This window comes from Panthera tigris, chromosome D4 (assembly GCF_018350195.1).
Source record: "Panthera tigris isolate Pti1 chromosome D4, P.tigris_Pti1_mat1.1, whole genome shotgun sequence".
Lineage (NCBI taxonomy): Eukaryota > Metazoa > Chordata > Mammalia > Carnivora > Felidae > Panthera > Panthera tigris.
In genome coordinates this window covers 82,837,626-82,861,615 of record NC_056672.1, presented here as the reverse complement: position 1 = coordinate 82,861,615, position 23,990 = coordinate 82,837,626, and the positions used below count along the sequence as shown (strand labels likewise).

At 58.7% G+C, this 23,990-nt stretch overlaps 1 protein-coding gene across 5 annotated transcripts; it reads right to left on the bottom strand.

Moving 5' to 3' along the window:
• Positions 1–3: 3 nt before the first annotated feature.
• Positions 4–23,681, bottom strand: ADGRD2 (adhesion G protein-coupled receptor D2). 5 transcript variants are annotated; one of them, XM_042963952.1, is made up of 26 exons: positions 23,432–23,681; positions 22,211–22,309; positions 21,766–21,829; positions 21,229–21,441; positions 20,292–20,933; positions 19,830–19,928; positions 19,368–19,453; positions 18,826–19,107; positions 17,573–17,684; positions 16,700–16,834; positions 16,060–16,183; positions 15,503–15,608; positions 11,949–12,004; positions 11,172–11,298; positions 9,845–9,948; positions 9,483–9,585; positions 9,065–9,218; positions 8,397–8,530; positions 8,195–8,310; positions 7,211–7,331; positions 3,154–3,195; positions 2,982–3,035; positions 2,627–2,897; positions 2,152–2,210; positions 1,825–1,855; positions 4–284 (listed from the first exon to the last, which is right to left on the bottom strand). In XM_042963952.1, the coding sequence occupies exons 2-26, from the start codon at positions 22,244–22,246 to the stop codon at positions 277–279; spliced, it is 3,279 nt and encodes a 1,092-aa protein (XP_042819886.1). In that variant the 5' UTR covers positions 22,247–22,309; positions 23,432–23,681; the 3' UTR covers positions 4–276. The 5 variants fall into 5 exon arrangements, 4 of the variants coding, with proteins under 4 accessions (XP_042819886.1, XP_042819887.1, XP_042819888.1 ...); XM_042963953.1 differs by having other exon boundaries at positions 2,152–2,165; positions 2,783–2,897; XM_042963954.1 differs by lacking the exons at positions 1,825–1,855; positions 2,152–2,210 and having other exon boundaries at positions 2,783–2,897.
• Positions 23,682–23,990: the final 309 nt, after the last annotated feature.

Sequence of the window (23,990 nt, the reverse complement as noted above, 5' to 3'; positions counted from 1 at the left end):
TATTGCTAGAGATACCACAGGGCTGTCAGAATTTCAAGGCAGGTGGGGAGGGTCAGAGCGGGTAACAATCTTGGACAGAAAGTTAGGGGGACTGAGCTGTGGGACCTGGCAGGGTTAGCACAGCACCCGGGAGGGGTTGGGGGGGGGGCTCCTACTGCAAGTCGGGAGAGGCTGAGGGAGAGGCAGTAGGTGGTGGCGGAGGCTGCTGTCTGTCCCTGGGGGGGGGGCCCAGTTGGGCCTTTCAGAGGCTTGGAGTCAAGTCCGCATGCACTCTCTCTAGAAACCTGGGAGGAAAATGTTGGGCTGAGCTGGCAGATAATCACGGTGGGGACCCCTGGAGGGGAACTGAGGCTGGGGGAAGACCTTGGTGGGGATTCTGGACTGGGGAGACCCTGGGCAGTCTCCCGCAAGCCCTCTACGAGCCTCAGTTTCTCTAAAGAACACCTGATGCCCAGAGGGCTCCCTGGTTTCAGGAGGGGCGGTGGCCGGCAGGTATCACGAGGGACGCGGAGCTGGCAGCCTTCACTCCCCGGCACCTCGTGTTCAGGCCACCTGAGAAGGTTGCAGGGTGCGGGGTGGGGGTGGCGAGGGCGCCCGAAGGGCGTGGCAGCTTGGGGGTCCGGAGGAGGGCGGGGCCGGCCGCAGGGCGAGGTGGAAGTGGCTCCGTTGCTACGAGCGCCCTTAGCAACGCACCCATTCAGCAGAGACAAAGGCGCTGTCACTTGAGCGCAGAGGCGCCGCTGCCGCTCTTGTTCCCACCCGCGCCGCGCCTGCGGGGGTGGGGGGAGGGGCGGGATGGGGGCGCCGGCGGGCCCCGCGGAGGGCCTACCGCGCGCTGGCCTGCAGGGGGCGCCTCCTGCGCACTTTGCAGAAGGGGAGCTGAGACTCCAGGGGACGGGGACACCAGCTAAGGGTGGAGGCCCGCAGGGAGGCTGGGGTCCTACAGACTTGGGTTTCAAATGTGCCTCCGCTGACACCTCTGTGACTGCCCCGGGCCTCACTTTCCCCATCTGCGGGGTGGGGGCTGACCCCAGCTCTGACACTGCTCAATTTCCTCATCTGCACGGTGGGAGGATGGTTTCCCCGTGTCCCTGGATTAAAGGAGTCAGCAGATGCCGGGCTTTATAAAGCCCAGAACCCAGCTCTGGTTAGGGCTGCACGAACATGCCTCTTGCCCATGCCGGAAGGAATCCCTTGGTTGGTTTGAGGCTGGGCAGTACCTGGCGGCCCCTCCTACAGTCACCTATGTTTTAAGACTGAGGGAACTCAGGCTCAGAGAAGCTGACAGTGACCACAGGCCCCTCAGCTCGCCTAGGGCCAGGCTGAACTCCCCAGGCTCAGTCCTCTCTCCTTGAGCTGCGCCTGGGATGGGCCCAGCCTTGCCCCGCTGCCCCTAGGCCCCCCTCATCTGTCCAGCTGGGGAAAAAACCTAGAAGGAAAGCGCTTGCCTCTCACCGGGTTTGGAAGTCATTTCAGGACACAAGGCATCAGGACAGGGACTCTGAGTGGGGTGTGGCCAGGAGGCTGAGGGGGGTGGGGGAGGCAGACAGAGTGGGTGCACAGAGGAAGGTGGGCTCCTTGCGCACTGGCCCTCCTGCAGCACCAGCTCTGGGAAGGGTCCCAAACCCATTCCCTAAGTACGCCTCTCCCAAAGAGCACCGTGTCTCCGGGCCAGGCCTACAGTGTGCTAATGGAAGACTTCAGGCTTCCGAGAGGCGTCAGGTGTGGCTGCTTCTCAAATCCCTTCCATCCTGGTGCAGTGGGGCTGAGGGGGTGTCCGGGTGCCAAGGGGAGAGGGGGGACCCCCCTGAGATGGGAGGGTACCTGATGCCTTGAATGCTGTCAGTTCCACAGCCTGAGGACAGAGGAGGCTGTCAGGGGGTGGGCCCCTACTCCTCCTGCTCTCCCTTGCCCTGGGGGCCCTCGGCTCCCTTGGTGATGACTCCCCCACTACCCGTGGCCTTGGCATTCAGGTTCTGCCAGTGTGCAGTGAGCACCTCCCATTGGCTCCCAGTGCCCTCGCACCTGCTGAGGAATGGGACCCCTTGGGTCCCCAGAGGAAGCCCCCCCCACCCCCACCCTACCCTAGTCCCTGTGGGACATACTTGCTAGCCCCTTGGCAAAACCCTGCCACCCCTGTCCCAGCCTCACCGGTCTCTCAGGTTCTGCAATGGAGGAGAAGGTTGTGGAGATTCTGGGGCTGTGGGTCCCTAGCCGGGGAAAAACACTCGAGTAGGTGAACTTTTAGGAGGCTGAGGCAGGAAGCTCTTTCTCTGCTCTCCTGCCCTGGACAGGACCTCATTATCAAAGACTCTAAGGTTCCACTCAGACTTATTCCACAGATTAATGATGGAGAAACTAAGGCCCAGGGAGGGAAGGTAACTTGCCCAAGTGCACACAGCAGGTAAGCTAGGAAGCTCGTATTGAAACTCCTGGCCTGGCCTTACCCCCGTGCCCTGTCACAGGGCCCCAAACCTCATCCACCCACCTGACTTTGGGAACCCCCAAACCCCGTCTGCGTGGAGACCCAAGGAAGACGACCCTGGGCAAACCCTGCCTCTGGGCTAGGAAGCAGGGGCCCCTGTTCCCTGGTGGTGTGGGAAAAAATAAGCCATTTCTAAGCTACCTTCCAGGCCCCGTGTTTGCAGAATTCCCTGGGCCTCAGTCTCCTTGTCTCTCAGATGGGTTGACAGGATCTGCCATTGCCTTCTCAGCTTTACCTGAGCACTGGGGAAACTGAGGCACTGGGTAGTACTCAGACTGGAGGGTGGTGTGGCCTTACCTCTAATAGCCAAGTGTCTTCGGGCTGGAGCCAAGGCTACAGGGTTGTTCTGAGAGACCTCCCAGGGACCAAGGGACCTAGGGTGGGACCCTGGGCCTATGGGGCTGGAGCAGACCTGAAAGAAAGGGGTGTCAGCACTGGAATCCTGGCTGTGAGTGGGACCTCCTGGCTCCCAGGATCCCCACCTGCCTGCACCCACCATAAATGCCTCTGTTGCCTTTTTCTCAGTCATCCTCTGCAGGGCATTCCGGACCTAGGGGATGGGAATTTGGGGTCAGTCCTGGGACCCTCCCCCTGACCCCCTGGCCACAGGTCCCCAGCAAGTAAGCCCTACCCACCTCACCCCCCGGCAGCCAGCGTCCTTGACTCACCTCCCCGTTGTAGGCAGCGTAGACCAGGAAGATGTATGGCCCCTGGGGACAGACCCAGGATGAGGGTGGGTGTCACTGCCTGGGACCCCCTCCCTCCCACCTGGCCTGGGGCCGCAACAGAAACACACCCAGAGATACCCCGAGACATTCAGAGATGCAGGCTGATGATCACAAACCCTGCTGACCCACCGTGCCCTCCTGCACTTGGGAGGGGGCATCTGTGACATTCTACGGCAGAGAGAGCCAGAAGGGGGCTTGCCCCACTACCCCCCATACCTTCAGCCTCTGGCCATCAGGCAGCCTCTTGTCCTCTATGCCTCTGTCCCCTGCCACCTGCCCCATCCTCATGGCTGCAGGAGTGGGTGGTGGGAGGGGGCACACCTTCCTGTAATCAAGGCTAAATCAAGTCCTGGAACAGCAGACCTGTGAATGCATTCTGACTCGTGCCTCTAGCTGAGTGTCTCTCCCAACCTCCTCCGTGTCAGAGGCCTGGCCTCCTGCTGTGTGTGAAGGACTCAGCACAGTGGCCGAGTCATAGCTGGCTCTTACTCCCCACGCATGGGAGGACCAAGAGGTCTTGGCCACTCACAAAGTAACTTGGGGTTACAACCCTCATTGCAGCTCCATGGTGGGGTGGGGGTGGGGGTGGATTAATCCTATTTGATGGGGAGGGACCCTGGGGCCTGGGGCAGGAGACAGAGCAATGAGCCCCAGGCCCTGGAGTGTGGCTAAGCAGAATGGAATTTAGAGCCTGGGCCTTCCTGATTCTACCTGGATAGGCAACAGCCCCTGTCCTGAGGTCAGACTAGAGCACACGGGTTGGGGTCCAGGGGGCTCCTTGAGGCCTCAGACCCTGGCGTCTCCCCCCTCCCCCCACGGGCCCCCACAGCCAGCCTGTCCTCTCACTGCAACTTCTGCACTGCCTTCCCCGTCCTGTCTCCTTTTACCAGTCTCCTCATACCCAAAGGCATCTTTCCAGACTCCAGCCCAACCACACCAGCACCTGCCTAGCGTCCTCCCAGGCTCTCTGGTGCCCCCGGGATCATGTGTGAGCTCCTTACAACGGCTCAGGGGACCCTGTGTGGTCTGGCCCCCGTGTCTCCTCCTGTCCCATTTCTCACCAGCTCACATGACCCCCGCTCATGTCTCCATTGGATCTCACCATGCTCCCCTGACTTCATTCTTTCCCCTCACCGCGTCTGGGTGTTAGCTGAGAATCATTCTCTCCAAGGAGCACCCTCTCCGCCTCCCCATGAGTGGCTCCTCTGTCCCCACACTGCCCCCACATTCCTCTGGTCTCTCAGCCTCAATCATGCCAGGTTGTCAGAGTGTGGTTTTGGTGTTTGTCTCTCCCTCAGGCTGAGACCTCCAAGGATAGATTCTTTGATTCTGTGCACGACTATCCTCTTTAGTAAAGAACACAGAGCAGGTGCGGACTGGCTGAATGAAACCGATCCGCTCCCGTTCACGGTGCTCCTGGTGTGTGCCAGGTATTTATTTGACTTTGCCCTTTGCAAGTATCATCTCAGTTGAACCCCACAATGATCCCATGAAGTGGAGAATATGATCCCCCTTATAGAGATGTGGAAACTGAGGCCTGTTTCAATGTGTCGGGGCCCTCTAACAAGACTCAGCCCAGGTAAGTGTGAGCCAGAGCTGGTTAAAAGTGAGGCCCAGCTCTCCCACCACAAAACCCGACACGGGAGCCACAAAGAAACAAATCAGCCCTGAAGAGCAAACGAGGCCCGGCTGAGCTCAGTCCCTGTACCCCAGGCCTGCTCCTTGCTCAACTCAGTAGGGAAGGAGGACGGTCCTGAGGGCAGGTGCTGCCCGGTGTATGCCCCAGACAGAGAGAGAGAGAGGGACGGCGGGAGGTGGGCAGGGAGAGGAAGACAGGGAGGGACAGCAGGTAGATGGAGGAGAGGGGAGAGGAAAGGCAGGCCTGGGGAGGGAAGCTGGGGCAGGGACCCAGAGCCTGCCCGGGGGACCTGCCAGCAGATGGTCACAGGACGTCAGGGTGGGCCCAGGTCTCACGCCATCTGACCCCGCAAGGCAGCCTGTCCCCTCCTTCACCGGGAGACCTTGGTAAGGAAGGTCTGAGGCTGACTGGGAGGGGAAGAGAGGTCATGCTCAGAGACAAAAGCTAGAAGGGTCAGGGGTCAACAAAAAGGGAGACAGCGAGAGGCCCACGGAGGGAGGGCCGGGTGGGATCCAGGCCAGAGGGGGAGGGGGCTGTGATGGAGACAGCCTGAGACAGAGAAGGAACCTCAGAGAAAGTTCAGAGACGGAGACATGGCTCCACCTCTGCCCACCTGAGGGCCACCGCAGGGATGAAGCTACAGTGGTCGCCATGGCGATGGGCCGCTGCTGCCCTGGCTGCCACTTGGGGGGCAGGGTGGAGGGCTAACGGGGCAGTGGCCCAAATTCGAACCGGGGGAGCTCCAGGAGCATGAGGCTTGTTGTGTCAGGGAAGGGGTGCAGCACCGCCCCTGTCCCCCGGCCACTCAGGCCCACGTAGGTCTCTGGGAGCTGTGCTTCCTTGGGAATAACTGGAACCCCAGTTTTTCTTCACTTTCTGGGCCCCTCTCTCGGCATGGCCTCCATTCTCCCCCAGCAGTGGCCCCGTCTTTCCTCTCTCCACTCCCACACCTGGCCGAGAGTGACGAGTCCCCACGGCCCTGGGGGAGCCGGCACCATGGACCGGGACCCTGGTAATCACCACCCTCTGCACCCTTCCTCGCTCCCTGCCCCCTTCCGCCCTCCACACTTCACTCCCTGGCCTTGGCCATGGTCAGCTCCACAGGAGCATGGCATTTTGCTGCTTCCTTTCCTGCCCTGTCCCCTGTGCCTGGAACGGTGCCTGGCACCTGGTAGGCATTTGGCAAATACCACGTGGATGGAAGAAAAGCTGGGTCAGAGCCCTTCCCGACCTCAGCCCCACACCCTGCCCAATCTGGGCAGCTCTTCCAGTAACAGACCAGGCCCACGTGCAGAGGGCTGAGAACACAGACTCTGGACTTGGGCCCCAGCACTGCTCCTTCCTCCTGCGGGGCCCTGGAAATGACCTCATGGGGTCTCAGTTTCCCCATTTGTAAGGCTTATTCGGAGATAGAAGTACGAACCTGGCCCGGGGCCCGCAACACTGAGGCACCCCAAGTGGCTGCTGACAGCCTCGGGCCCCTTCTCCCAGGAGAGGACAGAGGCTCCCCAGGATGAGCTCCAGGTCCCATGACTCTACAGAATTCGTACCCAATTTCCTGAGCTTGCTTTGTCTCTCTCTGAGTCACCCCACTTCTCAGCCCTGACAGGAGCTGGGAGGAGTAGGTGCAGACAACAGGAGGGGTGCTGGGGGTGCAAGGGAGGCTGAGGGCAAGGGCAGGGGCAGGGGCAGGAAGGGCCCTGCTTGGACCCACCTCCCTCCCAGCACTCGGTCCCCCGGGCCGTGCCTGTCTGTGTCCACGTCTGGGTCGCCCACAGGGCTGCAAACCCCCTGAGGACAGGGACCCAGTCTGACCCCTCTCTGGGGTGGCTCCCGGACACGGGACCTGACAGGCACCCAGGAGGGTTCCTGCAGCCCGACTGTTACTGTCTCACCTAGGCGGGCTGGGCACTGTCCTCCTAACCAAACCCTTTTCTGAAGTGTCGTCCTCACCAATGCAGCAGCTGATACTGTCCCACAGCGGGCCACCCGCTGACCCTGAGGGGAGAGGTCACCAGTGTCCTGCACCCCTTCCTTGGCTTTTTGCCGAGACCCAAAGAGTCTCTAGTACCAGCCAGGGGGCTGGAACTTCTGCCGCATCCTTGAGTCTCTGGACCTCAGCTTCCTCGGCTGTGAAATGGGCCCCAAATCCTTCCCAAAGAGGCGCTGCCTCTTTGATTTGAGGCTTTGTTCCCACTCTTGCCCTCACCCTCCGGCCTCTTGACAATGCCCCTGGTTGCCGTGGTGACTCCCATGACGGAGAAGACACTCCTTCCCCCAACTCTTGACAAACCAGTCACTCTGAGCTCCACCACGTGTCAGAGCCCCGGTCCCAGATGGTCCGGGGCCCGGAGGTACCTGGAAGGAATTGAGGCCCACGGCGGCGTAGGCCCAGGCCGGGCTGAGGTGCACCAGCGTGCCGACCAGCCAGGTCAGGCCCAGGACGGGGAGCAGGACCAGCACCGGCTTCACTGTGGCCCTGCAGGAGAGCGGTCGGGGCTGAGGGAGGCCAGGGCGGCCCGGGGGCCCTGCAGGGTGCTGGGGAGGGCTGCAGCCGGGAGGTGCCTGGAGAGGAGCCGGAGCTACACGTCAGGAGCCGCTCCCGACTTAGGTGTAGCTGGAAGCTTCGGCTGGACCTCCGGCCCCTTGTCAGACCCAGAAGTGGTATGAAGTAGGGTAGCGGCACTTGGGAGACGGGGTCCCGGTCCCAAACCTGGCTCAGAGGAAGGGCAGGGCAGCCATCCCGAGGGACGGCTGAGGACTGGGCAGTGGGTCCAGGGGGCGTGGGGTCTAAAGAAGTCTTCCCTCCTCAGGGGCCCCTGGGGCTCCCTGGCTTTTCGGGGACCTGCTGACTTGGGCCGCACTGCCTTTGGCAGAGAATGGGGGGGGAAGAAGAGGGTCAGGGGTGTCCTCCTTCTGGCAGGATGTGGCCCTGGAGAGTGAGGGGCGTTCTTGGCAGGGGTAGGGACCTAAATCCTCACTCTGAACCTGAACTTCTAGGGACTGCCTGAACCCCGGGTCTCCCCTACCTTGTCCCTACTGGGTCATCAGTGCCATCGGTACAAGGTGAGCCCCTAGGACAGAGGCTTGTGTCTATATCCCCTCCCACTCACATACACTCAGGATTGATTACCATCCCCCCAGGGGACATGCATGGGCACGTGCTCACACGTGTCCACACGCATGAGTGTGCAGGTACACACAAGTCGGGACACATGTGCACACATAGGCTCGTACATAGCCTTGCACACGTGGCCACGTGACCACGTACCGCCACTCTGGACTCACACATGCTCACACCCGACGAGCCTCACATCTGGCTGCCCCACTTCTGGCCCTCACCATATCTGGATCGTGATTTGCTGCCGCAGGCAGGGCTGGGGGCTCAGCATGCGGGCACGGCGGCGGGCACTGGACACAGTGACCATCACTACGCGGACCAGGATGCAGGTGTTGGCCTGGAGACCCGGTGTCAGTGGGTGAAACGGCTTCCCCCTTTCCCAGTACGACCCTCCCCTCCAGGCCCCCAGGCCTCCCTGCTCACAGTCAGCACGAAGAGCACGGGCCCCACAAAGGCCCAGATGGTGTCCGTGTGCACATTGAGCCAGCAGTGGCCAGTGGCCACATAGTCGTCGGGGGACATGGCCACCGTGATGGCCACGATGGCCACAGGCACGCCTAGGGGAAGAATAAATGCCCTCAGGACCTCGCCACGCATTCTATCCTCTCCAGGACCTGGCCTCCAACCCAGAGCCGCAGCCCACAGCTGTCCCACGGTAGCAGGTGCACTGGCGGGCATGGGGAGCTCTGGGAAGGGGGCTGGGTGGGCCCGATCCTTCTGGGGTGGCCTTGGAGCCCTGAGTAGCTGGGGAGCGGGAGAGCGAAACTGAGCTGAGGGCTCAGGCACGGGAGTCAGGGGGGATGGAGGGTGGTGACTGGCACGGGGGTCAGTGGGCCACGAATCGGGGAGACAGCGCTAGCAGTGGGGGGTTGAAGTGGTGGGAGTGGAGGGGGTTAAGAAGGGCTGGGGCTGGGTAAAGCTGGAGGGCGACTGAGCTGAGGAAACTGAGCTTGCGTCAGGGATGAGGGTGCTGGGCACCAGGTGGAGACGGGGATCGGGTGGTGTCGGGGTGGGGTGGGGTGGGACAGCAACAGAGGCCATGCGAGGCAGAGTAGGGAACAGAGCAGGAGTGGGGAGCAGAGGGGTCTCACCCCAGCCCGTGGCGTAGTAGAGAGTCATCCTGGGGCCTGGGCGCATGCGCACAGCCACCACCTTGCTCCACAGCAATAGGCCCTCCACCAACATCCAGGAGAATGCGACCAAAAAGAGGAGATGCATTGCAGCTGTGACGGCCACACACGCCACCTGTGGGCGGGAGGGTGGCAGATCCCTACCAAGGCCAGCCGTGGCCGCAGCCCTGCCCTGGGTCCCATGCCCATGCCTGGCATTGCCAACCCAAAGAGGTACGGGTGGGGAACGTCTCGGGGAAGTGCCCTGGGCCCAGCTCCACCATTCTGGCCGTGTCCCCACCCACCCCAGGAAAATGGAGCCAAGTGACGATGCGGGGGGCGACCCAGAAAAGATTGCCCCCCCCCCCCGAACTCACAAGCACGCCTGCCGGGTGCCCACCTTGTTGGCCTTTGCCCACTCGCTGGCCATGAGGAAGCCCTCGGCAGAGGCCAGGGAGAAGGTGAGGTTCTTGTGGACCGTGGCTCGCTCTGACCTGGGGACCCTGGACAGGCAGGGGTCGGTTAACAAGGACACCACCACCAGCCCCCACGCCCCTACCAGCCCCTGCCTGCTTGGGTCCCTGGGGGTGGGCTAACCACGGGCAGAGACGGCAGCTCCACGGGAGGCCCACAGCCCTAAGGGGGGCCCTGGGGCAGGCTCTTCCGGGGCCAGGGGGAGACGTGCCCGGAGGAGGCCCACGGAGGCCCCCATGGGTGGGCTGGGCCCCGGGGCACCGGGCGGCTGTGCTGAGCTCATCTCACCCGGCTGCCAGGAAGAGCAAGAAGGCGGTGGCCAGGGCGCAGAAGGACACTCCGCAGCCCACAAACGACAGCGTCCTCAGCAGTGACTCCTCCTCGGGGCTTCTCTGTGGGAGGGCCGGAGACCCCAAAGTACAGCGAGCCCGTCACGGCCCTGACCTGCCCAGACCAGGCCTCGCCCTGCCCTGGTCCGGCGAGGCTCCCCAAGGCTCCCCGTCTGCAGTGAAGCAGGGGTGGGGACAGCACCGGCCAGCCAGGCCAGGCCTGCACACGGCAGGCACTTAATAAGAGAGCGTTTGCATGGCCTCTCCTGCTGGCCCTCCCTAAACTGGTCGGGCTTTGGCTGCAGCCGCTAAGAGCTGGCTCAGACAGCGACAGACACACCCACTGGGAGCAGACTGCGTGTGACCTCCCCCCGCTGAGGAAGGGGCCTGGAGCTGACAGGCAAAAATGGCCACGCTGTGTTTCCACAGGGCAAATGTGTCGGTGAGCACGCTTCTCTGGCATGCTCCCCAACACACCAAGTGACCCCCGCATTCCTGAGGCTCTGGCCCTGCCTCACTCAACCTCAGAGTCCCTTGGCGGCTCTAGTAATGCACCTCCCCCGCTCTCCTCCGGGGATTTGGGCATTTGTAAACGCTGGGCCCTCCCAGGGGCCTCCCCTGGGTCAGTCTCCTTTCACGTCTGAGGTCCGAGTTCGGCTCAGCCGTGGCTTTACCTACAGGCTCTTCGCCTCCAGCTGAGACCTCTTCGGCCCCGACACCCACCGGCCCCATGGCCCTCCGCCCTGAGGCCTGCCTAACCTGCTACCCACCTGTGCCCTCTCCAAGATGACTCCCTTGTCCCCCAGCTGCCCACGCCTTTGTGCTGGGCCACCCCCTCCTCCCCCAGTCTGCCCACTGTTCCCCAGTGCAGGGCCCCTGCCCTCTGCCTAGGCGACTGGCCCACAGACCCCTCTTTGCTCTTTGCTCTGCCAGCCCACTCCTGGCACCAGTGGGGCTCCCTCAGGGCCATCCAACACCTGCTTAACATGTCCACGTCTGTGCTCTGCCCCTCGGGTCTCCTCTAGGCTCTGTGCCACCTGACCCACGCCACCTTGCTCCTCCGCCTTCTTCTACTCCAGGACCTAGCACTGGAAGCTCCAGACAGTCAAAGTTCTAGAATGTGTCCAGCCTGCCTGTCAGTCTAGCCTCCTTGCCTTTGCTCAGACTGGCCCTCTGCTTGGAATGCCTTTCTGTTCAGTTCTTGGTCATCCTTTAAGACTTGGTTCTGACATCACCTTCGCCCACTCCACCCGCCCAGCCCTACCCCCCCTGCCCCCCGTACTCACCTGGACGTCATACACCTGCAACAGGACAGCAAAGTTGGTGCTGTGGTTGCAGAAGCACGCGGTAGAGTCCCGGTACAGGGTGGCCACAGAGCAGCCGGTAGTGGCCCAGGAGCCCCCTGTGTCTGGGCTGGGGGAGGGGAGGGAAGAGAAGGGCTCCTGAAATGGGGTGGACACGGGGCTGGGGGTAGGTGGCAAGCAGGGGAAAGCCTCTCTCCAAAGCGTGGGGCCCATCAATGCTCTGCCTCTAACCAGCTTTGTGACCTTGGGCACGCCTCTGCTCTTCCCTGGGCCTCAGTTTCCCATCTGTAAAGAGTACTTAACGCTCTCAGGGACGGTAGGGGGATGGGGCTAATACCAGCGATTACCACTGATTTACTGCATAACTTACTAAGCAACAGTGAATGATGTTCGGCTAAAGACACAGGGCAGGGAGCTGGGGCTAATCTCTGAACCCTCCTCTGCTCCTTCAAATGCCCAAGGGCCATGGCTTTGGATAGATGTCAAGTCTAATGCTTATTTGATGGATGAATCTCTTCCCAGGCATCCCACAGAGTGAGCCTGCATATCTCCTACGATGGGGTGCTCATTACGTCCTGGGTCACAGATTCTCTTGCCCCAGTTTGTCCTGGAGCTGCTAGGTAAGAGCTTGAGGCCACTCCCATAAGAAAGGTGGCAAACGGAGACCAAAAACACACCTCATCCTCAAGCAGAATGGATGTCTTAAAAAAAAAAACAACCCAATTGTCTTATTTAAAGAACTTGAAAATGGCAACTCACCTGATGCTGAAGTTCCAGAAGGCACAGACAGGCTCCACCAGTTTCTGCGGGAAGGCCTAAGGGCAGGAAACAGGGGTAGAGCCGGTGTGTGTGTGTATGGAAGGGGGAGAGAGTCCAAGAGGATGCAGGGGGACATTGAGGCCTCTTTGAGTTTGAGGGTCCAGGGGTTTGCCCAACGCGGGTCATGGGTGAAGAGGTGGGAGAAAATGCCAGCAGGGAGGCAGAGGGGAGGAGGGGTGAGTAGGCTTTCATGCTAATATCATGCATAATATTGAAATACTGGGAGCAAGCTAAATGTCCATCTTTTGGGGAGCGGTTAAACCGCGGTGACTCTTCCCTCTTGGGATGCTCTGCACCCAGCAAGAGGAACAAGCAGGTCTCAGTCTACTGGCAGGGAAAGAGCTCTGTTATACGTTGTTCAATAGACAAAAGCTGCACCTCGTTATACATAGTATGAGCTCATTTGCATAAAAATACATATATCCGGTCTATATAATTGTGAAAACACACACACAAGGCCTGGGATTAAATGCACAGCTAATTTAACAATGGCTAGGTCTCAGTTTGAATGTGTTATAATGAACATGCCAGTTCTTTGGTAATTAAACAATGACAACAGTGTAGATTTTATGTCATTAAGCAGTGAGGAGACATCAGGCAACCGGTGGTAACAGCCCCAGTCCAGACAGGGAAAGCAGCCTGAGCTTAGGACTTGGGCTATTTGTCCCGACTGGAAAGAGTAACAGCAATGTCACCTTACTAGACTATGACACTGTGTGTCACATTCTTTATGTTTTTTATTGTGGGCGATCATCCTAGTAACCTAGGAGACAGGTATAAATCCATGTAATTTCAAACAAGGAAACAGCTTCGGAGAGGGAAATTAATCTGCTCAAGATCACACAGCACAGAGCTGAGGCTGGGTCCTGACTTGGTTATGCTCTTTCCAATAGTCCATGATGATGCCTCCAGGGAATGTAGTATTTCTTGGGTTGACTGAATTATCACCCCATGTATTCATTCGTCCATAATATTTTCTCTGGGGTCTCAGATACTATGTTGGGTGCTGGGAACACAAAGAAAACCTGCTGTTTGCTTTTGAAACGGATAATCATTACACTGCCGGTAGCATTTTCAAGTGGTATAAACTGAAAAAGCAGTGTGACTGTACAATCAAAAGCCAAAAAATTATGTATTTGTGTCCAGGAGCCCTATACCTGGCCACATATCCCCAGGAAACAGTCACCAGAATCAAAACGTATTATGAGTTGGAGTGCCTGGGTGGCTCAGTCTGTTAAGCGTCTGACTCTTGGTTTCAGCTCAGGTCATGATCTCACAGTTCATGAGCCCGAGTCTCACATTGGGCTCTGTGCTGACAGCACAGAGCCTGCTTGGTATCTCTCTCCCCCCCCTCTCTCCCCCTCCCCAACTCACGCTGTCTCTGTCTCTCTCAAAATAAATCAATAAACTTAAAAAAAATTGTTTTTAATGTATTATGAGTGAGGATTTTCACAGGGTTAGGCAGGGTTACTTGTAATAGAAAAAAAAAAACAAACAACCCTGCAGATACTCAGGACGCATGACCAGGAGACGGGCATGTTCATTTTGGACCATCCCTGGAGAAGGTGGTGGAGCTGGACTTGACCTCAGTCAAGGCTTATACATGCTAGGACTAAACAGCAATGAGAAAGGATGTCTGTGACCAAGACAGTGCCCAAAACACCAGCAGGGAAAACAAGGGACATAAATGTTTACATGGCTCGGCTGAAAGAGGAAGGACTTTGATTTTGCAAAAGCAAAAGCAAAAAAAAAAAAAAAAAAAAAAAAAAAAAAATATATATATATATATATATATATATATATACACACATATATATTTGGTTTTAGGAAAAATTTAAGAAAAATTTCAGGCATTAGGAAAAACAAATTATGGTACATCCATGTAGTGGAATCTTACTCAGCAGTACAGAGGAGCAAATTATTGAAACAGGCAATAATATAGATGATTCTCAAAAACACCAGCTGACAAATGAACCTTGAGCACAGCATGCACTATATGATTCCATTGATGCGAAACTTTGGAAAAGAGAGACATAATCTATAGTCATGAGAAGTAGATCACTGATTTGGGGAGAAGGCTGCCTGGGGAGGGGCCCAAACAAGCCCTTTGGGAACGTGGAAATGTTCTTTACCTTGACTGGGGCAGTGGTACCTAAGTGTGCATACTGCTCAAAACCCATCAGGGGCGCCTGGGTGGCGCAGTCGGTTAAGCGTCCGACTTCAGCTCAGGTCACGATCTTGCGGTCCGTGAGTTCGAGCCCCACGTCGGGCTCTGGGCTGATGGCTCAGAGCCTGGAGCCTGCTTCCGATTCTGTGTCTCCCTCTCTCTCTGCCCCTCCCCCGTTCATGCTCTGTCTCTCTCTGTCTCAAAAATAAATAAACGTTAAAAAAAAAAAAATTAAAAAATTAAAAAAAAAAACCCATCAGGTTGTCTAGTTAAAGTGGATGTTTTAGCGTCTGTAGATTTATCTACTTCAATCAAATCTTTTTTTTTTTTATTTTTTTTTTAACGTTTATTTATTTTTGAGACAGAGAGAGACAGAGCATGAACAGGGGAGGGGCAGAGAGAGAGGGAGACACAGAATCCGAAACAGGCTCCAGGCTCTGAGTGGTCAGCACAGAGCCCGACGCAGGGCTCGAACTCACGGACCGTGAGATCATGACCTGTGCCGAAGCCAGCCGCTTAACCGACTGAGCCACCCAGGCGCCACTCAAATCGGTTTTTAAAGTCTTGGGATGACATACAAAAGACTGATAAGATGTGGTGTGGTGTGTGTGTGTGTGTGTGTGTGTGTGTGTGTGTGTGTGTGTATGTGAGTGTGTGTGTGTGTGTGTGTGTGTGTGTGTCCAGGATTAGTGGTTGTGGGCAAAGCAGACTTTGGTTTCTCTGAAACTACTGTTTCAAAAGCAGGAAGGAATTTGTGTATTTCTTTTTTTTTTTTTTTTAATATTTTTTTAACGTTTTATTTATTTTTGAGACAGAGACAGAGCATGAATGGGGGAGGGGCAGAGAGAGAGGGAGACACAGAATCGGAAGCAGGCGCCAGGCTCTGAGCCATCAGCCCAGAGCCCGACGTGGGGCTCGAACTCACGGACCGCGAGATCGTGACCTGAGCTGAAGTCGGACGCGTAACCAACTGAGCCACCCAGGCGCCCCGGAATTTGTGTATTTCACGTAATGAAATTAAACATTTCTTGGCCATCTTTCCATGTCAGTTTATGGAAAAATACCTCATTCCTCATATGACTTCTGCTGACTGTTCCACTGTGTAGCCCCACGTGGCTTTTTGAGCCATTCCCTCTTGGTGGACATTTAGGCTATTTCCTCTCTTATGAGCACATTGCAGGGTCCTTGAGGACAATGGGATGGCTTGTGAGTTATTTTTCTTGAACATTTTTAGACTTTGGTTTAAATGAATGAATATTGGGGTATGGGAAGACCAAATCAGGATAAGTGTACCGGTGGTGGCGGTTCCCAGAAGCACCCCCAGTACCTGGGTCTGGTGTTGCAAGTGAAAGGTCACGGCCGTGCTGACCTCCCCGGTTTCATCCCATACCTCAGAGGAGATGATGGCTGACCCCACCTGGGTGCTTAGAAACCTGTGGAGAGAAGGGGAGCTTTTAAGGGCACCATATCAGTTGGCTGTGTGGCAGAGGTCATGGATGGCTGAGGTCATCTCATCCAGGCCCCTGTGTGGGCGATGACACCCTCTGTGTCCAAAGAAACATCAGGAAATATCCTGTGCTTGAAATTTGGGCATCTGGGTTCCAGTCTTGCCTTGGGGACTTGGTGGTAAATTGAGTAAGCCCTGTCTTCTCTCTGAGTCTCAGCACTGATGCCAGGACCCTAGACAGTAGTTGAGCCAGGTTCCAGCAGCGTATCTTTGGAAGGCCCAGAGATGTGCGTGTCTCGGGGATGGGGAGGGTTTGGCTCTGGTTGCTAAGGGCAGAATTACCTACCAGAATGATGGCTCTGGGATAGGATGGAGGCCTGGCCTTCCTGGGGAGGGGATCCAGACCCTCAGCAGCCTACTGGGTAGGGCCCACTCACCTCTGCAATTTGCTTGCCTCTTCTGAGCTATCAGGGGCCTGGGGCTCCAGGCCAGGCTCCCCTAGGGTTTGCTGGAAGACACTCGAGCTGAACCAGCTGTGGATCACGGTGACTCCAGAGAGGCCTGGCTGAGTGGAAGGAGGCCTAAGACCCCACCCTGTGACTGAGCAAGCACCACGGGTTGGCCCCGAGGGAGATGCTCTGCCCACCTTACGATCAGGGAAACTGAGGCTCAGAGAGATTAATTGACTTCCCAAAGATCACCCGGTTAATAAGTGGAGAAACGAGAATTCCAACCAGCAACAGGGCATGCACTTAACCTGGCAGCTCTAAAGCCCTTTGCCTCATGTCCTGATTCCCCAGCCCCGGGTGACAGCAAGGGTGGCGGCTCCCTCCACCACCCACTTCTAAGAGGAAATGGGTGGGGTTCAGCGGAGGAGACCAAGTGAACACCTACTATGTGATAAGCACTTTTAACCCCACAGCAGCTTACAAGGCAAGTACTAGCATGAGTCTTCCAGATAAGGAAACAGGCTGTGAACAGTGAGGTGACTTATTCAAAACAGCAGAGTTAACCCAGGGCTAACTGGCGCTAACCCAGACCCCAGCAGGGCCCCACCACCTCCTCACCCTCACCCACCTTTCCCGAGGAGGCGCTCCACTTCACCTACGGGGATGCGGATGTGGCCGGGCCCCTCCGGATGCCCACCGGGCACCGTGAACACATAGCCCTCCGTGCCAGCCTCCGTCAAGCGTAGACTCCGCACCTCCAGGCCTGGGATCAAATGGGGTTGGGCGGCAGGACCTTCCAAGGGAGGTCTTTCTGCAGAGCTGGCCTAGCCGGCAGGGGCTGCCTCCCCTCTCCCCACCACAGGCCTGGGCCACTATTCCAGCTCAGAGAGGTTCAGCGACTCGCCCAAGGGAGATCTGACTTCTTCAGGTCTAGGGGAGGGGATCACTAGAAGCAGGTCCCTGGGGAGGGGGGGGGGGCAGGACCTGACTATCAGTGAGCCGTCAGAAACCACTGGGCGCCCGAAGGACACAAGTTTTGCCAAAGTTCCCCATAAGTGATCTCCCCCAGTCAATCTACAAACACTCACTGAGTGTGTACTTGGGTCTGGCCTGAGATCCAGAAATGACTCAGAAATACCCCCTGGCTTTCAGGGAGCTCTGGCAAAAACGAAGTAATTACCACAAAATGCAACAGGAGATATTTCCAAGACATAGGGGTAACAGCAAGAGGAGGAACTGTCAGGAGAGAGCTAAAACCAGGCAAGGCATCCTAGAGGAGCTGATGCCCAAACAAGGTACTGAAGGCTATACGGGAGTTTGCTAGGAGGTCGAGGAAGAAAGGGCATTGTGGATGGAGGGCACAGCACAGACAAAGGCAGGGGACAGAATGGAGTGTCTGCGGTGGTGCTGACAGCTCCCAGTGACCAAAGCTGAGAAGAAATGTCTGAGCCCGGTTCCCCCCAGGGCCCAGATGTATGGGACGGGTGCACAGCAGGCTCACCGACACAGCGACGCTGGATGTGCATTCGGGGCCGCCCAGGGGTCAGCGTGGTGCTCAGCAGGGGCGCCAAGCGCTGTAGACTTGCCACCAGGGCCATGGGTCCGCCAACCACCTGGGAGGAGCCACATCTCAGCCCCTCCTGCTTTGCACCTGCCAGCCGCGACCGCTGTAGTTAACACATTCTCAGAGATCTGTGAAGCGGCCTGCCTGCTCCAGACCCTCGGTGGCCCCGTAGGGCCTCCAGGATCAAGTCCTGGGTCCTCAGGCTGGTGTTTGAGGCCCCGCCCGATCGGCCTCCTCTGACGCCTCCAAGCCACGTCATCCTCCAGCCCAGGCGAAGGCCTGGTAGTCCTCCGTGCCTGCTGGCCGGTTGTTCGCTAGCTGGGCACACTCTGCAGGCGGGGCCGTGCCTCCCCCTCCTTTGATCTCACTCTGTGCTAGACCTATAGAAGGGACTCGACCTTTCGGTTCCAAAAGGGAAGCCGTGTGGGGGGTGAGGCCAGGTGGGGGCGGGAGGGGGGGGGCTTGCAGTAATGGAACGGCTACTCTAGGCAGGGCAGGTATGATCACCTCTGTTCTCCAGGGAGGAACACCAGGGTTCAGAGTCCAGCTTTTCCTAGCCTACCACAGTGCCTCAGTCCCTCAGCCAAAAATGGGTTTATACCCTTCCCAGGTTGGGCGCTCGCTGCCCAAACAGGGGAACCGTTCTGTGGAGTCGGCCTCCCACGCTGTGTCATCTCCACCCCGTCCTCAAGCCTAGGTCCCTGTTCTGTCCTCCGAGGCCACAGAGGCACCATCTCTGCTCCTTCTACCCCAAAGTCTTTCAGGTGATGTCTATGATCCCTTGTTCTCTCCTTTCTCTAGGCCAATCACTCCCAAGCCTACAGCCACTTCTGCCAGGATGATGTTTCTAGCACCCATGCCATCTGGATAGGATCTCTCTGTGCTCTCCTGAGCGTCTGGGCTGTTTTGGAAGACAAGATGGATGGATACTCAGGATAGAGGACCTGCCTCTGAAGGTGGGCAGCAGAATCTTGGATATGGGGGGGGATCCCTATGGATTCCTGGCTCTTATTTTCAACCACAGAAGCTATTATTCAAGAACAGTTGTACGTGGAAGTTCAAGGTACATCATAGGTAAAAGAGGAGCTTCTCTCAAACGCAGAGACGGACCCAGCCCACCCACGGCTACACAACAAGCTGGTGGCAAGGACGGCAAGCCCCCCTGCCCCACCCAGCCCTGCCAGCCTCACCTCACTGATTGAGAGCCACGCGCCAGCCAGCTGCTCCTCCAGGACCAAGCTGGCCACAGACACGATGCCCTGGCCTAGCTGCTCCCAGGGCCCTGTTAAGAGCTCTGGCTCCCCAGCCCCGAGGGCTGTCACTCTCTTTAGGAAGTGCACGACAGCCAGCAGTGCAGCCGGCCCCAGTGGAGCTGACTCCTTTGCCAGGACCCTCTCCAGGATACCCAGGAAGCTGGAGGCCTCAGCCAGCGACAGGTGTCCAGGGGCTTCAGAGAGGGGGTCAGGAAGCAGCTGTGGGCAGAGGAACCACTTACTGCCGGCCTGGCTGTTAGGAAGAGATCTCCCAGGGATCACACTTGGGGCCCCCTAGGGTCTTCTTAGTGGGCACGTGTCTAACCCAGCTCTCCAGAGCTCCAAAATAGGGAATACGAACAACCTGAATCCCTGAAGACACATTTGGTGGGTGTCCCCTTTATAGGTGAGGAAACTGGGCGGCAGGGAGGTGACCCATAGTGTCCCCAGACTCTTCAGCCCCCAGGAAGGGGGCTCACCACTATGGTCTTGGCCAAGGCATTGACTCGGCTGATAACATCCTGGCCAGGCCACGACTGGGCATCCTGCAGCCGCTGATAAGTGTCTGCAAAGGAGGGATAAGTGTCTGCAAAGGTGTTGCTGGGTCCTGAGCAACACCGCCCAGAGGTGCACCACCCACCATTTGCCGCCGAGGGAGGAAGAGCATGTCGATAGCTGTGCATCCGGAGCCTTACACAGGGTGTTCTAGATGGGGAAACTGAGGTATACAATGGCAAAATCATTTGCCCAAGGACACAGCTGGGGTTCATCCCCAGGTCTGTCTGGCCCCGCTGTCCTGTGGTTTGAACTCCGTGGAGACCCTGAGACTTTGAGAAGATTCTAAATTCCCAGTTTGTGCCAAGTGCTCACTCCCTCTCAGCCTACACTGGTCCATGCCCAGCTTCCCCTTCAGCAGAGCCCTGGGGACTGCCAGGGCGCACCTGTCCGGTAACAGCAAAGGAAGAAATGTGGTTGAAGGCAGAGCAAAGAGCCCTCGGTGCCGGATCCTGGGTTCCACGTAGGGCACTCTTCTGAGGGCACTGGCAGGGATGGGAGAAGTGTCAGCGCTTTATCCTGGTTCTCCAGCAGTCCCTGGAGTCACCTGTTCGGGCCTTGTGGCCCCGGAGTTAGGGGGCGACGTGGTAACCCGGGTGAAGGACGCTGCAGCCAACACAGGCTGGGCAAGGCGGCCAAGGGTCGAGCCTACTCAGGCTACTGGGACTGGGCATTTTGCCCGACGTCTGGGGGGCCTGGGGGAGCGTGACCAGAGCTGGGCGTGGCCAGGTTCACAAGTGGTGGGCTGGATCTTGAGCTCACAAGGAAGCGCGCAGAAGCCAGGGAGCGGGGCGTTGAGCCGAAAGGCGGGGCGGGGCCTACGAGCCAGAGGGCGGGGCGGGCCATACCTGGACAGAGCAGGCGCACCCGCAGGGGCGGCAACAGCGAGGGGGTGACGTCCAGGGCGCCCAGGTCCCAGCGGAAGAGCAGGCCGCCGGGTGGCGGCGCGCAGGCCCGTGCCCGACGCAGCTGCGCGGGGCTCAGGGCCCGAGCCCACAGGTGGAAGTCGGTGAGGTTGCCGCTGAAGGCATCGCGCGCCGAGAAGCCACCGCCCAGAGAGTCCTGATCCTGGCCCAGCACGAGGATGCCGCCCGCTGGCACCGGGTGGCCCGCGCCCAGTCCCCGCGCCCCGGCGCGCCGCCGCCCGTCGGCAAACAGCGCCCAGCGCCCGCCGCGCTGCTCCCACGTGGTGCACACGTGGTGCCAGCGGCCGTCGGCGCGGAAGGCGGCGCGGAAGGGCGCGTGGTGGCCGCGCACCACCAGCGCCGCGTGCACGGCGCCGCCCGGCTCGGCGAAGGCGCGCAGCTGCAGCGCGTTGGCCAGGGAGGGCGCGGCGAGGGAGAAGAGCGCGGCGGCGTCCGGCGAGGCGGCGTCCCACTGCACGTGCGCGCACGCGGTCAGCGCCCCCAGCGCGGGCAGGGGCGTCCGCAGCCGCGCCGCCCTGTCCGCGGTCCGCTCGCCGAACGCCAGCGCGGCCGTGGGGAGCGCGCCTGTAGGGACACGCGGGCCGGGACCTCAGTGTCCTCAATCTGCGCACTGCCTCCGACCACCCACTGGCGGAGCTCCGGGGTGTCTCCCAAACTCGGGAAGGAAGAAATGGGGGCTCCAGTGCCCATACCCAGGCGGTCAACCCTGCATTTCAGTTCTGGACGAGGGAACCTGAAGGTGCGACGGGGACTTCCGGGCTCCATTCGGTAGGACTCTCACTGTGAGCTCTGGTCTCTGGAGCTCCCCCCTCCGCCCCCCTCCTCCTCCCCACTTCCCAGGCTCTGGGCCCACACTCACGCCTCTGGGGGGGTCTCCGCAGAGTGGCCTCCCTTTGGCCCACCCAGATGGGGTTGGGCAGCCGTGGAGCAAGGACCTCAGCTGGGGGCGCCAGTGCCAGGTGGCCAAAACGCTGCTCACATGACTCTTGAGCCTGCCACCAGCTCAGCTGCTGCCCTGGGAACCTGCACACCCCGTCTGGGGTCTCCACCACCTCACCGGGGTCCACTGGAGCTGCAGGGTCAGAGGAGACACAGTGTGGGAGAGCAGTGTGTGGGCCTGTGACCCTTGGGGTGGGTTGGGCGTGGATACTGAGCTAGGAGTCATTTGGGGCTGAACGCTCTATGAACTGGCGGGTCTAGTCCTTTTGTTTTGTCATCTGTATGCTAGCAAGAATAAAATAGACACAAGTGAAACCTTCACCCCATGGCCGGGGATGGTGGGGCTGAACTAAATGGCATCTCCTCCCTTCCTTTGCCTTAGAGGCCAGTGCACCAGGTGGGCCACAGGCTGGCGGAGCTGGGGAAAGGGGAGCCTCTCTGGGGCCCTCATACCAACCTGGGAGCCAAGAGCTCCTTGCTTCACCTGGGGAGTTGGAGGGTGTCCCAGAGAGACTCCTTATCTGAGAGAGAAGAAGACAGGTTGGGGCTGGGTTGGGTTCCCCCCCCCGCCCCCCCCGCAGTGTGTGCAGTTAATGGGTGCTCTGGCAGGGTGCACTGGAAGCTGCAAGCTCTGTAGTCAGACCTGGGTTCAAGTCCCACCCAGAGTGTGATCTTGGGCAGGCGCTTCACTGCCTTGAACCTGTTTCTCCCGCGTGAGGAATAAACAAGCTGATGAGTGAATGCAAAAGGTGTAGCACCAGTGGATGCTTTTAGTCTGTTGTTATGCCAGGGGCTTATCCTGTGTGACCTTTGCAGTGGCCTCAGAGGTGACCACTTGGAACCCAGCAGCTTCGAGTCTCCCTTGGCTTCCTCCCCCACATCCCCCCACCAAGTTCAGGTACCAGGAGGTAGAGGAGGCAGAAGCACCAGGAAGCCATTCTGGATCCAGCAGGGGCCAGTGAGGGACTGCAGGCAGGGGTCACAGGTGTGGCCAATGTGGACTGAAAAGGAAAAACGCAAAGGAAAGTAGCTCAGCATCCTGCCTTACTACCCGCTCTGTCCCCTACGGGGTCATATTCCCCATGTTTGGCTCCCAGACCTCACTGGGCTGGGAGCCCAGGATGGGCTGGGCACATCTATGTGACATTTACTTGTACAAAAGGATGGTCTCCAGGAGCCCCTTCTAGGACCACAGCTGGGAAACACTGTAGCCCTGGTGAGCTGGGAATGGCCGGGGGTCAGGGGGAGGGAAGGCCAGAGAATGGTGGGAACAGAGTGCAGGACCCTTGTAGGTCTCCTTGTGTTCTTTTGGGCTCAGAGCTTGGCATTCAAGGTTCTGCTTAATGAGGCCTCTGCCAAGCTTTCTGGCCTCACCAGTCTCACTATCCGCCCCTGCAACCACCTTTCCCCCTGCCCCCCAAGCTGCTCCCATTCCCCCATTTCTCCAGGCAGCAGCTCTTCTCCAGAGCTTTGACCATCCTGTAGCTCTTGCCCGGACTGGCCTTGCTCCCTCAGTGGCACCTCCTACAAGATCAGCTTGTGATCCCTTCATCTGCTCAGCACCCTGGCCAGGCGCTGTAGTGAGCTGAGGATACCCTAATTGTGGGTGGTTTGGGCATTACTCTCAAAAGTCTGGGGGGCTTCAGGCCTCCTGGGTCTCTGCTCCAGCAGTGGCCAAGCACAAATGGGTCTCAGAAAACACTGGAGATGAAATAATGCTCCGCTGTGTCCTGCCAGCTGGCCTCATGCCATCTGGAAGTCTGAAGCCGTCACCAGTGATAATTCATACCCTTTCCCCCTTTCCAGATAAAGTGCATAAATATGAAAATCAAACACATCCCAGCATGGGAAAACATGGGGGTTCACACTTTGGACTCTGAAAAGCACCAATTTATTGTTGCTTTTCCCCTTTTTAAACAGCATCTATGTCCGCCCTCCTCCACCCCCCCCAACCCCACTTTAGTGGGTGGGAAATGGTATGAGTCTGGTCCAAGACTGAGGCTTGGTGCCTAGTCTGTGCTGGGCGCACAGTGTGGGCTCAATAAATGCCGATTGTCTCACTCCCCTGTTCACTCTGCCTGTATTTGCCCCCACATACTCCTGGCCCCCCCTTCCTTGCTCACCAAATACTCGCTGGCACCCAAAAGGGAGATGCGAGGTCTGGCCGCCACTGCGTGTCCCTCCTCCGCACGGGGCCAGTGGGGAATCCCTCTTGGGCTGATGGGCCAGGACCAGGGCCTCCCCTTCACCCACGCTGATCCCTCTCCTCTTCAAAGCCCGGGTCCTCACCTGCTTCGTCTGGCCCGGCGCCTACGGTCGGTTCACTCGCTGCGAACTGTTCCTGGGACGGAAATCCAGCAGCGGAAATCTGCTAGCTCTCTGCGGTGCGGTGGAAACCTCGGGTGTGGGGCGGGGCCGAGGCGGGGCGGGGTTGGTACTAGCAGACCCCGCCCCTCGACCCCCGCCCCGCAGTCAGGGACGCCCGCCTTCTGGGCGCGCGGAGGGCAGGGCAGGCGCCCCAGCCGTGCGAGCAGTGGGAGGGCACGTGGGGCGGACCGCGGGGAGTTCCCCAGTTTCTGGACTGGACCCGCCGCGCCTCTCCCCCCTTGATTAGAAGGGGCCACCTTGGGAGGCTTGGATCCCAAATTTGCGAATCCTTTGAACCAATCCCATCTCAGGGTG